Source organism: Gossypium hirsutum, chromosome D06 (genome assembly GCF_007990345.1).
Source record: "Gossypium hirsutum isolate 1008001.06 chromosome D06, Gossypium_hirsutum_v2.1, whole genome shotgun sequence".
In the NCBI taxonomy this organism is placed as follows: domain Eukaryota; kingdom Viridiplantae; phylum Streptophyta; class Magnoliopsida; order Malvales; family Malvaceae; genus Gossypium; species Gossypium hirsutum.
In genome coordinates this window covers 53,434,556-53,450,683 of record NC_053442.1, presented here as the reverse complement: position 1 = coordinate 53,450,683, position 16,128 = coordinate 53,434,556, and the positions used below count along the sequence as shown (strand labels likewise).

The window sequence follows — 16,128 nt, the reverse complement described above, 5'->3', positions numbered from 1 at the left end:
TTTATTTAATAAGTCCTTAAAAATTGAATTTAAATAAACATTTAGTTCCTAATTTAAAACCCTTAATTTTCATTAGGCTTAGTTCATAAATTGACCCCTGAAGTATATCATTTTTCCCACATTGGTACCTAATATTTTTTGGCCTAATTAAATACCTAAAATTTCAAATTGTTACGGTTTTTAGTCCAAAAATAAACTATTGTTAAAAAAGAAGCAACGAGCCAATGACATGATGGCACGTATGTGGCTTTAATATTTAACCATTTAATTTTAAAATATATCAAAAAATGATAAAATAATCGAAAAAAACATTATTTGAAAAAAAGAAGAAAAAGGGGATAATGGTAAAATATCCCCATGTACTTTAACAAAATTCTCAATGTGGTACCTCTACTTTCAATTTGTTCAATGTGATACCTGAAATTTTATTTTGTGTATCATTTTGATACTCTAACCTAACAATGTTAATTTTTGTCAAAAATTTACATGTGGCCCACTAATAAAGTGCCATGTGGTAGAGTGGGCCACAATGAAAGAAAAAACATAAGAATATTTTTTTGAAGGTAAAAATCATTAAAAAATAAAATAAATATATATTTAAATTTATTACCATATACATTTTTACAATAGAATAATATATATTTAAATCATTAAAAACTACATTTCTTTTCTTTTCTTTCTTTTCCTTCCTTCCTTTTTTTTATCTCTCTTCTTTCTTTTTATTTTCTTCTTTCTTCCACCATGAACCCTAGTTGCCACTCTTATGCTGCTACCTCCACATCATCCAGTGACCTTGCTTCTCACTCTAAAACGAAACTTGTCCTTTCCCCTTTCTCTTTCTCAATTTAGATTTCCCCAAAAAATCCACAAAAATTCAAAGTTTCAAAACAAAAAACTCGATCTGCCTATTGAAGACACAATAATGCTTGAAACTATTGGCACAAATTTTGGCACAATTCCTGGTTCCTCAAGCACATCAGGTGTTGTTGATTAGAATGTCATGCCCAAGTATTTCCTATTTGCATCTTGGTCGGTTGATCGAGTGAGCTTGGCGATGACTCACGTATGAGCTAGTCAAATTCACAAAGAATTGATTTGTTTTATTTGGTGAAGTTTCTCTTGTGGAACGTTCCACTAGTTTTCGCCATCTTGCGGATCCTTAATTCGCATTTGGAAAGATTTTTCGTTGTGAACCCGCCATTAGCGAGTTCAATTGTGGCACATAGATCTATTACTTTAGAATCTACAATCTGTAGTGTAACGGCTCGTTTTCAGTAAAATTGGAACAATGGTTTTGAGACCACAAATCTAATGAGTAAATTATTAGTTTATTATTATTTTAATATCTATAGGATATTATTAAGGTCGTATCAAAATTTTGTCAAGAAATTTTAATGTTTGCATGATCAATTAAGTAAAAAGGACTAAATCATAAAAAATGTAAAAGTAGAGTTCTATTAACAAAAAGGGTCAATTGGCTTTGAACTTCAAATTGAATGGACTTAAATAGTAATTAGACCATATGTATGAGTGAATGGATGTGCATGGAAAGGTATTATTGTTGTTTTGGAAGTTTTTAAAGGTTAAAATAGTAATTTAGTAATTAAAAGGAAAATTAAGTTAAGAAAAGAATGAAATCAAACTATCATCTTTTTCTTTTTACCTTGTCCATGCCGAAATCACCATAGGAAGAGGGATAAAGCTTTGTTTCCTATTTCTTCTTGCATGGTATGCATTAAAGCCCGATTTTTAATGATTTTTATATTTTCGGGATCGTTGTAGCTTAATCTAACTAGCCCAAGGATTAATTTGTAAAACTATTAAAGATTGAGGGTTATTCCATTAATGTTCTTGAATTATTCTTGAATTAATCTTGAGTTTTGGATGAAATTTACATTTAGGGATTTATTTGTAAAAATGGTAAAATTAATGTTAAATTTATGAAATAATGGTTTATTTGGGTTGATATAAGTCCATAGTAAATTCGGTTAGCTTGATTAGGGGATTAAAATGCTTAGATTTCAATTTGTTAGATTAAGGACTAAATTGTGAAAAGTTAAAATACTTTGGGCAAAATGGTAATTTTGTATAAAAATGAATTATGGATTAAATTGATATTTAGAAATACTCAATTGAATGAAACTATTGTTTTAGATCATGAACAAGTTGAAGATCGTGGAAAAGGAAAGATTACGGAGTAGTTCATGTGCTTTGCAATTTCTACAATCTAGTCCTGTAAGTTCGTTATATGTTTATTTTTAGTTGAATTTAATACCATGTTAATTATTTAATCTCTAAATTCTATTATGAATGATGTTTAAATGTTGAATTATATTGTTATTCAAGCTTTGTGCCTAGCAGGCTTGGTGTCGGCGTTATTCAGGCTTTTGACTAGCAGGCTTGGTGCCAGTGTTATTCAGGCTTTGTGCCTAGCAAGCTTAGTTTCGGTGTATTAAAATTTAACATCATTTGGAAATTTGGTAGTTGATAGCAAATAAGTTTATTATCGAACTTACTAAGCTCATTTATGCTTATTAGTTTAATTTGTTTTTGTAGGACTCTTGGAATCGTTGCTTTGATTGGATCAACTTGGAAGCTCACACACTACCATAATTATCTCAGTAGTCATTTTGGTTTTTGTTGTATTTGGTTAAATTGGCATGTATTGGGAGAGGTCCTTAGTATTATGACATTTTGGTGAATATGTAAATATTAGAAATTGGTACGTTTATGCTTGATGTTATTGAATGGTATTTGAATTTATGTTGCATATTTAGATAAGCCCTTTTGGAACACTTATATGTAGTATATGTATAAAACCTTTTTGGTTCAAAGTGATGGAGTAAGAGTGTTTCAATTGTGTTATGTGTTTAAGCTTAGTAGGTAATGTGATATGATGCTTGACTTTGTGGTAGGTTTTTGGCATGTTTAGGTAAGTTGTGGATGAATGGTTTTGAGGTGCCTTGTATGGAATATTGGTTGAATGATATTGAACTATTGATTTGGTCATGTTTTGATGCTTTGATGAAGTGTTCTAAAGGCCTTTAGATGGTTGCTTGAATTGGTGATGGAAATGGCATGTTTTGGGAAAAATTCATGTCCACATGGCCTAAGGCACTGGCGTGTGACTCAGTCGTGTGTGACATATGGCCAAGCAACACGGCCATATGTCTCCTTTAGGTTTTCATACATGCAAGTTTGGCTATTACACGGCCTAGCACATAGGCGTGTGTGGCTATTTCGAGAGTTACATGGCCTAGCACACGGGTATGTGGCTTGGCCATGCGACCCAACTCAAAAAGTTACATGGGTGAGAACATGGGTTGGGACATGGCCGTGTGTCCCTATTTCAATTTTTACATAGCTTGAGACACGGGCGTGTGTCTCGGCCGTGTGATCCCTGCAGTTCAAATTTTTTAGCTTTTTCTTAAACTTTTTAAATGCTTCCAATTTAGTCTCGAATTGTTTCTAAAGTATTTTTAGGGCCTTGAGGGCTCGATTTAGAGACGATATGTCCATGAATGAATGAATTATATTATGTGTATATCAATGTATGAAATGTATGTCATAAGGTTTTATTTATTAAGTAATGCTCTGTAACCCTATTCTAATTTGGGTTAGGGGTGTTTTAGGTATGACACGTACAAGAAATGCGTCAAGTCATATGTAGGAAACGTGTCATTTTGCATGACACTTGTAGAGCCTCGTTAATGATGTTTGATTAGTGGAATTGTGTCTGATTAGTGGAACTATGTGAGATTAGTGGAACTGTGTGAGATTAATGGAATCGTGTGTGCATGTAAAGTGATTAGGTAACCCATTATAGTGGAATTACGAGCTAATTCCTATATAAATGGGATGAAAGCTTAACAGAAAAGGACTTTATTTCCCGTTTCTCTATTCATCCTTTTTTTGTTAGAAAAAACCTAATGTGTATTCTTAGTTGTATGGAGAAGGTGCCTTTAGCTTGATTAGTAACTGACTTTTTCAAGCCAACTATTGGTAAACTCTCGATTCCTTCTTTAAGATTAATACTAGAGAATGATAGGGTTGTAGGAACTATTTATAAAGGTTTCTATGGGAAGTCAGAGGGAAGGAAACTTCTTTCTGGTTAATGTTTGCATGTTTTTGATTATTGTTTTTCCATTAAAAGTTTAGTCGTTTATGTACTTAATAGAGTGTTTGATTTTAGCTAAAGAAACAAGAGAATGCTCTAGTCCAAAAGGGAAAGAACCCATACAATAGGCAAGGCATTTCCTGGTAATCCTTGGTGAGTTCCTTTCATTTATGTTCCTATTAAATCTCAACTAATGTCTTGTTAATGTTGACTTCTATATAAGTAAGTTTATTTACAATCAGTTGTGCATAATTGTATATAGTATATGAATGAATGGTTGTGAATATACACTCTTCCTTGGCGCACAAGCTCTGTATCTAGAATGGTGGAAAGAGGAAAATGGTGGAAATTGATGAGATGTGATGGGAGAAATGTATGGAGATTATGATATGAAATGAGTTTTACCTCTGGTACGACATGTAAATGCAAACTGCGATTAGTGAATGCCCCGACTTTGCAGGGGAACACGTAAGTGTTCGAATTAACAAGGAGAATTTGTAGAGGTTCAGTTGGATATGAAACGCTGGCTCAATAAAGCATTATCATGAATATGAAATCATGGCTCTTTAGAGTAATATGTGGATCAAAAGCTAACACAGGGAAGAGGTTCATAAAAAATCCATGCAAAGCATGCAAGTGTTACGTAAGGTTAATGCATGTGAATAGTGCTTAAATGACTGAGTATCCACAAGAATTGTGCTTAACCATGAAAAGTATCCGCGTGATTTGTACTTAACAGTGAAGAGTATTCGCATGTGAGCTAACTTTGATTGTGGTGTGAAATTTTCTATGTTTGTGATTTGACATATCTATTATTCTCATAAAAATTTAAGTTACTAATATTTGCATTTAGTGGCGGATAGTATCCACCAATGAACCCAAATTGTGTGGTGTTATGAATCCGCCAATAGATCGTACACGACTATATTGGCATATTTGTGTGTGAATTGTTGGTATTACTAAGTGTGGTAAAAGTCTAGCTAAATTTCACTTCTCGAAAACGTTATTTGAATGTTTATTGTTTATCTTTGGAACTCACTAAGTTTGTTAGAACTTACCTAGTTTTTCCCTCACCATTTTAGGATCTGTTGAGAAAGTAAACTTTTGAAGGGATTCAGCCAGCCAGCGGACTCTTTTGTGAGCCAATCTTCGTTCTGTCGTAACATGTATATCGAGTCGGGGTGGCCTGTGGTTTAAGTTTATCATGTTGAATTATGTAAAAGTTAATTTGAACTTCTTTTATACAACCGTCTATATATAATGAATGTTGGCTCTTTGCCAAATTTGCTAACTTTTATATTATGAAAATCAAGACTTACTTTTATTTTCCCTTGATTTATCCTTTAATGCTTTTAATCCCGCGAGTGATATTTTAGAACGTATACATTTATTTTCTTTTGGTTTTGTTTTAAAAAATATTACTCCACTAAACATTATTCTTAAGATTGTTTTATTTACATTGTCTTAATTGTCTTAATTTCTAAAACCAATGTTTTTGTCAATCCAAAATGATTTTTGTTTTTCGATAACATCATCGTTTGTCAATCAGATAGGCGGATTAGGCTATTACATAGAGGCTTCTCAAGTTGCTTTTTTTATGAGAGTGTTGCCAATGATATGGAAATCAATGATCTCAAAGCATACAATAGTAAGCTATGGGCCATGAAGTTGGATATCTTGTCTTGGCAACTTTAGTGATCCTTTTGCAATCATTAAACAAAAAAAGGGGAGTAGTGAGTGAGTAGTACAACTTTTTGGGCAATAAACACCTCAAAATTAGAAATACAATTCTCGTCAATCTAGTATGGTGGTTCACTCAATCCAATAATCTTGTACTCTTGCCCTTACATGTTTTGGATCATATTAACAAGCTTTTACTTTTGTTATGGTTTGAGATAAGGTAGTTGCGATTGTTTGATGAAAGGGGAGATCCTTAGGGGGAGAGTATGTAATTGTGATTATTTTAATTTTCCCTATGTATGTTTTATTCAAAAATTTCCAAAAGGGGAGATTATTGACATATTTGAAGGCAAGGTGAATTCTATGCCTGAAATAGTGACCACAACTTAAGGCATTGTTTCATTATCTTACTTGTCTATTTTCAGAGTTGGAAAATTTTAGAACAAAAGCATTAGACTATCTATTTTTAGAGTTAGAGCCCAAACCATGAAGACCAATTGAGTTAAAATTGAAGGCTTGAAGAGTAGTTACTAGCAGTTCAAGTTTGGTGTAATAATCTAATTTTCAATGGTGCCAGAAAAGGCAGTTTCAAAACCCTATTTCTATAAATCGAGTCTGTAAATATTAAATATGAATATTTACGAAGTTTGTATAAAAATATATTTAAGTTTGGTCTAGAATTTTTTTTCCAAATTAATAGTTAATTTAGGTAGACGGGCTAAATTATAAAAGTCCAATCGCTATAAGTTTTTAATTGGTCAAAGGCTTAGGGATTTAAATAACAATTAGCCAAAGGTCCAAAATGGTAATTAAACCATTTTTAAATGTTAGATAGTGGATGATGTTGATGAAATACACTAATGTTAATTAAGATAGGTTTAAGTTAATTAAACCATGATTTTGTTAATTAATTTAGCTTAATTAAATCCTAATTAAACTATATATACTAAGTTAGTCGGAAATCTTGAAAAACCATTATTTCATCTTCTTCATCTTGTCGAAATTGAAAGAAAGAAAACCCTTGGAAGCTTATATGCATTTGGTCACCAATTAGTAGGTAAATCTTAGCTTTTTTCTTATAATTTTTATGTTTTTTAGGTCATGAGAGCTTGATTTAGCTAGCCCATGTACCAATTTTTAAAAAAAAACTTTTAAGTTTCCTTTGTTGGTTTCTTGAAGAAATTGGTGTGAAATTGATAGGTTTTAAGCTTGGATTATAAAAAGGACTAGATTGTAAAGTTTAATTATTAGTTTTGTAAATAGGGACTAAAGTGAATAAAATATGCAATTTTTGTAAAATTTTGGTATAAATAAAAATTTAAAGGGTCCCTAATAAATGTATTTGAATTCAAATTTTAAACTGTGGTTAAAAAATTGAAAGTTACGGCTATTTCGAATTTAGGGACTAAATTGAATAAAATATAAAACTTTAGGGGTATAAAAAATGAGATTTCATAGGTTCATTTATGTCATGGCATATTGGGAAAATGTTTGGCATTGATGGATTGTATGGAATAATTGTATATATCAAGAATAGGATCAAAATAGAGGTAATTAAGGAAAAGTTAAAATTATTGATTAGTCCCAGAAGAATCAATATGTGTAATGGATGCCCGTGTGAGCTTAGTAAATATCAGGATACGATTGGCATGCCAATAGGGTCTTATGCACACTTGTACGGGATTGATTATAGATGTTTTCGAGGTCTAGCATTTGTTATAGATTCTCAATTATATGTGACACAAGTTTAGCTTGAATGAGTAACCTGATATGTCATTGTAAAGGTTTAGCCTGAACAGGTAACTTGATATGTATAATTTCAGCTCGGATGAGCAACTGGTGTGGTGTAGATACATGTGAATCCGAGTCTATTTACTAGGGTTCATTGGGCGAAACAATATATGAAATGTGAAATTAAAATGAGATGAAATGAAATAAACTTGATGATCAAATGGAAAAATATTGAATGAACTAAATATGAAAAATGGATTGGAGTAATGCCTTTAACATGTATGTGATTGTATTACCTTTAATTAAATGAGTTTTTGAGGTTAGTTATCTAAAGTGACATGAATTGGCATGTTAAGTAATTGTGGCATCATATGGTTGATTATAAGTTAATGCTCACCTTATTGATGTTTTGATTTGCCATGTCTAGCAAAACTATGCCAAGTTAAGATAGCTTACAATATCTATACAAAAAGATAAGGTAAGTCTTGTACTATACATATGAGCTTACTAAGTGTCCTATATGCTTACTTTGTTTGCCTTGATTGTTTTCCCTTTTCATTGTAGATTGTTTCGAAGCTCATCAAGCTGGATTATTTCAAAGCTCACACTACCACTGAATTGGTAGTTATGTGATCATTTTGAGTCTAAGGTTGTGGCATGTATATGTGTGTTAGTGTATACTTTAATGTATAAAAGTCTTGGTGACTTGAAAATTTGTGATGAACATGGTATATGATGATGATTTTTGAGACTCAATTAACTCAAAAATAGTCTCAAAAAATCATCCTAACTCGAATTTATCATCCTAACTTAATTTGAAATTTTATCAAATATATTTATTCGAGTTAAATTTTAAAAAATATTTTAGGTCCTTATAATCATTGCCACCCACCGTAGTCAAATTTGTCCACCGTAATCAAATTTGTTATTAACTTTGATCCCCTTATAATTTATTTATTAATCTTTTATATACGGGTTAACTTCTTTGCTTGCTTAGTTGCTTCAGTTATCTTCTGATTCTTAGCACTATGTATTTTGAAATTAAAAAATATATTAAATGTAAAAAATATGATTTTCTAATAAAAATTATATTAAAGATAAAATGTGAAATTGATACCAACATAAAATATTAATACGAATATTTTATGGCATCATTAATAATTCAATTTTAGCAAAAATTTATAAAAGATTCAATATGATAAAACAATTCAATAATATAAATAGTACAAAATGTGAAATTTAATTTAATAATATAAATAGTAGATATAAATAAAATTATTATTATTTAGGTTTAGGAATTTTTTTTGGATGATTTTAATTTTTTATTTGGGGGTAAAGGTTGAGAAGTAAAAGTTTAGTGGGAAAATAAAAAGTTTTGGAGGTTGAGGGAGTAAAATTTTGGAGGGGGGAGGGGAATAAATGGGAGGAATAAAATTTTGGGAGAGAAATATTAAAAAAAATGAGGGGGGAATGGGTTTGGGGAAGTGGGAAGTGGGAAGGAGGTAAAAGTTTTGGGAGGAAAGTGAAGAGGTTTAAGAGTTTGGGGTAATAATGTAAATTATTATAGTTTGATATTCGAATTATTCGAGTTATTCGAATTCGAAAATCAAACTCGATTTGAACTCGAAATTTGAAAAAAAAATTCGAGTTGACTCAAATAACTCGATTAATTCGAATAACTCGATTGTTTAACTCAAAATTCAAAATTTTTTTATTTTTTGAGTCGAATCAAGTTTTTCTCACCCCTATATATTGCAAAACTAAGCTTTCGAGGGGGAAGCTTAGTGGGAGAGTGGTCTAGTCTTTGTACAACAGTGAGGTTGCTAAATTGGTGAGATTTAGACTAATGCTAGGACTTAAATAATTGGTTGTATTGAGATAGTGGATCACTGCTCTGGGCAAGACCCTGTAGACATAAATTGAGGTCAAACTGCATAAACAATCTCGGTGTTCATCCTTACGTTTTTGCACTTTTGATTTCATGGCTGAAACTGTGGTCACAGTTCCAAACATTATTTTAGCCATAGTTTCTGTTTGGAAAGCAAGTACCTTCCTCATTTCTACACTCCATAACAACTTTTCACTTATAACAACAACCACCAAAGTTAAGAAGTACATTTTTTTTATTAAATTAGTTCTCAATTACAGCGTATTCTTTAAATTTTGAAGTAAAATTATAGCTTTTTTTGTATAAGCAAACCTATTAATTATAGTTTTTAAAATAAAAATGATATTAATTAAAAAATCATTTCAATAAAAATTTTAAATTTCGCATAAAAAATCTATTAATAATATTTTACTAAATGAAAATAATCATCAATGAGTGAAATTAAAAACATCGATTTAATAGATTATTAAGTTCCCTAAATAAATATTCTACTATGAATTTGGAATATCATAAACTTATAAATTGATTACGTGAATTAAATAACTCGTGATAAATTAATTAATTTAATTTGATAAATCATAAAATTAATCATATGAAAGAATGTTAAATAAAATATGTATAAAAGCAATAATGCATGCACCTTGTAGACGTATTTTAGTTTAGTTGATTTGATTCCCACTTTCTTTCTTTCTTGAATATAATTCTCACTTTCTTTGTTTGATGGAAAATCACGATATGAATTCTATGGTAGGTTTACAACAATTATCTCTCTATAACATATTGTTATAAGTGTATAAAAGTCACCTCTCTATAACAAGTAAAATCTTAACAAACAAATGAAATTGATATAGAAAGCGTTAATTGTAGTTATGATTTACCACACTTTTTAATTGGAAGAAAATATTAATTTTCAATTAATTTAATTTTTAAGAAACTGGGCTATGAATTAAATAAAAACCAGTACAGAAATAGAGTCTGAAAACGGACCAAATCAAACAAGACTATGACATTTGTCGTTTTTAGCATTGTAAATTCACGTTTTAATATTTTAACCATTATTTGTAATAATTCAAATTAAATTTCTAGTTTTATATATTTGTAAAGTTAAAATTATGATTCATAACTATCAATTTATCATTTAACTTTTGAATTTGATTTTATTTTAATTATCGATATTTTTATATTATCAAATTTATAATTAACTAAAATATTATTTCAAAATTAGTAATAATAATAATTACAAAATTGCTCCATTATTTTGAAAAATAAAAAAAGCATTGCGTAGCCAAATGCGAACATTGTGGAAATTCGTGGGTAGCTTCCATGAGGTTTCATAAATTTTAATCAGTTATTCCATAATTTTGCAATTGTCAAAATTATCAACTATTTACTCAAATACTTAAAATCCTATTAAAAAATAAATCTTTTTACAAAGTTCGACCTTAAAGACTTTGAGTATTTAATTAGAAAATTGTGTTTTCATTAAGAGTTTGAGTAAATAATTGATGGGTTTGGTAGTTATTATAAATATATTATTATACCTTAACAAAAGGTATAAGAGGATTGGCAAAGCTAACTCATTTTTTTTATAGATGAGTAATCGATGGAATTACAAATGGAGTAGGCATTACAAGTTTTTTTTGTGGGAGTGTAAAATATCTAGGGGAAGTCGTATCTCGTTTTATCTATTATTATATTTATTTTATGTTTTCATTTTTTAGTAATTTACTACTTTATTTTATTTTAATTTTATACAATTTATATATTAATATTATATTTATATATTTTCATTATTTATTTATTTTTTAGTTTTAGAGTATTCAAAAATTATTATTATATAATTCGAATATGAATTAGAATAATAATATAATAAAATTTAATTAAAATATTTTATTCGAACATAACAACCGAATTGATTATCGTCATGCATAAGGATTGATTATCCGACCATGAGGAATTGATTATCATCATCCATAACAACCGAATTGATTTTAGTCAAAGATTTTAAAATCATCATTAACCTCCTTTTTTTTTAAAAAATTTCTAGATTATTATATGATGATTTTTGAACTTTCCATATACATATATAAAAATAGAAAAAGATAGACTAGAACCAACATCTCTTATATCATGTCAATGACAATATAAAAATGAAATTGGGATATGTATGAAATATAATGAAATAAAGCCACTTGAAGTTTCCTATGAAATGAGGCAAATGATAGTCAACGTCAACGCCAGTCAACATGTCACGTCTTCAGTTCAAAATCTATTTATATAATAGATAACAAAATATCTCACTAAATCTCCTTAAATAACACTATTTATAACAACTTCCAAAACCATAAACTATTTACTCAAATTCCTAATGAAAAAACAAACTTCTAATCAAATACTCAAATTCTTATTAGAAAACCAATTTTATAAAAATTCTTAAAAAAATTATAGAAAAATTGTAAAATTTATAATGCAAAAAAAAAATTATTTTTTTATAATTTTTTTATGATTTTTCAATTTAACTATTTATATAACATTTTATACTGATAACAAAATCTATAATATATATCAATAAATCTATTTATATAACAAGCTCTATTGATCTCCACACGAAGTAACTTATAACCAGTTGATATGGTAAAAGCTTTTACTTCTTTTTTTTTTCTTTTAGAGTAGGGCAGAAGCTTCCCCCAAAATTTGATCACATGATTGTGTCCAAATAGCATGCCTCGAAACTCAACAAAAATCACATCAAAACTCTTCATAATCATAATCTTCCCTATAATCTTCCCCATAGCCATACTCCTCGTCCTCCTCGTATGAGCATAGATAAGCATTCTCGTGCTCAGACTCGTCACTAAAATTGTCTTCCTCAAAACCACCATCTTTCAAAGTTGATATTCCTTTGGAGTGCTCTCTTTCAATCTGCCTGTCTCTGTTCGAGTCTATACCTTCCTTCTTAGCCTTTTCGGAATCTCTCTCCTCCTACAAGGAATCAAACTCCAGGGTAAAAATTACTAATCGACCGATACTGGATTATCTATCTCCAAAACAACATAGCATATATATTATAGAGAGAGAGAGAGCATACAGGTTCATTGGTTAGCTTCTCCAGTGCATCATAGTTGATTTTTGAACTTAGTCCCTAGAAAAGAGGAAAACACAACATCAATATGCCAACAAATATGGACCTAAAAACTTACTCGAAAGAAAGACTACAAATAACCATAAAATATAAAGAAGATTTTCAACAAGGCAAGACATGAAATGTAAATAAATTCGTTGTAGATTAGTGGAATTTTCTTCTATGTTCTCAAGGAGGCATGAAACGACATTACTTCAACAAGGAATATTCTACATCTGATGGGGCAGTTGAAATAGCCAACAACTTTCCTTATACTTACCTTTTTCTTCTCCAGCACCTCCTCCTCCGTTACTTTTTCCATCCTGCTATCAACAGCTTTCCTAGCAGAAGATTTTTTCCTTGTAGCAGGCTTTCTTTGTTTCTTCTGCCATATAAGATACGGATGAATTTGAATAAGTTGCACAGAATTAGAAGCGGTAGCTAATGCAATTTTTGAAATTCCAAGCAAGAGTATACAGATACCCTAATAATACTCAACCGTGTATATCTAAAGAGCAAAAGGTGTAATAAAGAATGTAAAAAGCAATACTTGTGACTAGGGATTTAAATAGCGGTCCGTTACCGAAATAGCGGCCGTTATATAGCGGTAACGGCACCGTCCGAAACCGTTACTGCCGAAACCCGCTATACCCGCAATACACAATAAGTAATGTAAAATTCACGACCGCGATACCCGCAGTGACTGCAATAGCGTCCGTTATGTCCGCGACCGCGACAAACGCGACGCGACCGAAAACGCGACCGCGACCGCAATTTAAATCCCTGCTTGTGACACAAGTTTCTAGTGCACAATGAAGTGTATTCAAGTGATTGAACAGTTCAAGCAGGATGACAAACGAAATGCATGGTTTAGTAGCACTTTGAGAAAGTAACGAATGATAAAAGTATAGTTAAATGTAGTTCCATACATGGACAAATATCAGTCTGGAACATTCATAGAGAAATGATGGAAAGCGTGTGAAAGTGGTTATATGAATGTTAAACAAATATGAAAACGCCAATTAAGCACTTCTAATGTTGGACTCCATCAGCAGAGATGAAGAATTAGCAGTTGGCATGACTGCTAAGAATTTGTGCAGCTTAGAACATAAGTATTTTATATTCCCCATTGACAATTCTCATAGATAGAATGAACCAAATACTTCCTCTCATCATTTATGCCTTGTCATATTTCCTCTCTGCTTAATAATTTTTCATCCCCATTGATCATAATTCACTCAGAACCTAGACATATATCTTTGCTTGGCAGAAAGTGCATAAAAAAGCTAAATTTAAGTTCAAATTTAATGGACCTCTTCGGTAACCTGGTAACCAATTTAGTTTTATGGAAAATTGCAGTAACAAATTAGCAATCAGACCAATTCATAAAACTCCACTAGTTCATAGTTTCACTCGGAAGATAAAGATTACTTATTTTATGCCTCTAAACCAGGCAATACAGGAGAACAACAGTATCCAAAACAATTACTTTACAACTAAACTCACCTGAATTACTTTGGCTAAAGATTCTCTATTCTTTTTATGAACTTAACCGTTAAGGGATAACAATAAATACCTTCAGCACACTGCTTACAAGCTTCATTGATAATTTTCAGTGAGAGATCACCAGCTGACTTCACGGCTCACTCCGCCAGCTTATTGCTTAAATTCTACAACACAATCCGACATTCAAACTAGATTCATTATCTCATTCCCTACACTCCAAGACCAAGTATTCAGACAAGTAATCAGTTTCCTTTTTCTCTACCACTTCCCTCCTCTCTTTTTTCGAGTTCTAAACAAATGTAATATAAACTCAAAGACATTGCCATAACTGTAATTTGAATTTTTTTTAAAAATACAAAAAAGAGAGAAGACCTAAAATACCTTTTGATAATCTTTATTCATAGCTTCCCAAATCAACTTCTTGAAAAGCATCTCCTTTTTGTTGTTAAGATAACCAGTAATCTACAATGAATTTATTAGCTAAAATTTAAAATAATTTTTTTAAGAAAAAGAAACCGTGATGTACTTACCTCGGCGTCATTGATATCAAATAAATCATCAGCAGCAGATTCAGAACGCAACTTACGTTTAGATAAAACTCCATGTTTGTCTACAATGGAAGACATGGATCCCCTGTTGTTCTCCATCTAAGAGTATTTTAATCAAACAAACAAATAAAAAATCCCCCCATAGTATTCAACAAAAGAAATTTACTGAAACAAAATCTAAATAAGTAAAAACAGGAGAGGGATGAAATATTACGGTACCATGTTTAGACGGAGAAATGGCCGCCTCCGAGTTAACCTTTGAGTCACAGTATCGATTTTAAAACGCCAAAACTCATTCGCTCTTTTTTTCTTGTTCTTCTTTTCCGAAGACGTTGGAATCGCGTTCCGTTCTCGTTATATGCTAGGCGCTTGTGATTTTGAAATTACGAAAATGGCCTTGACCATAACGCCATCCACCTTTTTATGGATCGTGGGCTGTTTCTGCGGTTGACTCTGGGGAATTTATATTGGTATAAATACCCAGAACTCCCTATACTTTAAGGTTATGAATAATTTAATTTCTCTCTAAACAAAGTAATTTATTTTCCTATATTATTTGAAGTTAGTAAAAAAAAACTTAAAAATAGGATTAATTATTTTCTTTAATGCATTCAACGTGTTATGTTTCAAAAGGTTTTACAAAAAATCATAAAAAAATTAAAAATTAATCAAACTTTCAAAAAATTACAAACAAATTCTAAAGTTCTTAAAAGATTCTAAACTATTATAGAAAAATTTAAAAACAAAAATAAAAACTAATGAAAATTCCAATGTTTTGGGAAAATTCTTAAAAATTTCAAAATTTTACACAATTTATCCAAAAACGTATAAAATATAAAAATTATATAATATTCAAATAGTTTCTAGCAAAATTAAAAATTATTTAAAAAATTAAATAACTATTTTTTCAAAATTTTTATTTTTTTTTCAATTTTTCTTAACTTTGGAAATTTCCATTATTTTTTAGATTTTCTTTTATAAAATATTATAATTTTAAGATTCTTTTGTAATTTTTTGAAATATTGGATGCAATTTTTTTTACTTTTTTGAAAAAAGAATTTAGTTGTTTTGATTTTTTAAAATATTTTACAACTTCTTTATTATTTTTGAAATTTTTGGATAAAAATATTTTACGTATTAACGAAAATAGATAAGTTAAAATATGTACTTTTTTGAAAATATTGAATTTAGTCTTTGTACTTTTACTTTCAGGAATTTAGTCCTTTTATTTTTTAAATTTCAAAATTCAGATTTAACTGTTAACACTATTAAATTTGTTTTGTTGAATTTAGGTTAATTACAATGTAATTTTTAATTTGAAAAGTGAAGAGACTAAATTCCTAAAAATAAAAGTACAAAGATTAAATTCTAAATTTAAAAAAATATGAAAACTTATGACATATTTTAACCAAATAATTAATGCGGTCTTCAATTTTGTTTGTCTAGTCACTTTTGAATGGTATAAAGGACTAAATTGCAAGAATGACTAAATTATTCCTAATTTTATAATATTGGGACCTCTTGCATATTTATATTC

General features: G+C 30.0%; 1 protein-coding gene across 2 annotated transcripts; it reads right to left on the bottom strand.

Moving 5' to 3' along the window:
* Positions 1 to 11,957: 11,957 nt before the first annotated feature.
* On the bottom strand, positions 11,958 to 14,974 carry LOC107901912 (uncharacterized). Of its 2 annotated transcripts, none has more exons than XM_016828088.2 (6): positions 14,811 to 14,974; positions 14,574 to 14,690; positions 14,425 to 14,505; positions 12,818 to 12,922; positions 12,505 to 12,558; positions 11,958 to 12,398 (listed from the first exon to the last, which is right to left on the bottom strand). In XM_016828088.2, the coding sequence occupies exons 1-6, from the start codon at positions 14,811 to 14,813 to the stop codon at positions 12,165 to 12,167; spliced, it is 594 nt and encodes a 197-aa protein (XP_016683577.1). In that variant the 5' UTR covers positions 14,814 to 14,974; the 3' UTR covers positions 11,958 to 12,164. The 2 variants fall into 2 exon arrangements, with proteins under 2 accessions (XP_016683577.1, XP_040951438.1); XM_041095504.1 differs by having other exon boundaries at positions 14,630 to 14,690; positions 14,811 to 14,966.
* Positions 14,975 to 16,128: the final 1,154 nt, after the last annotated feature.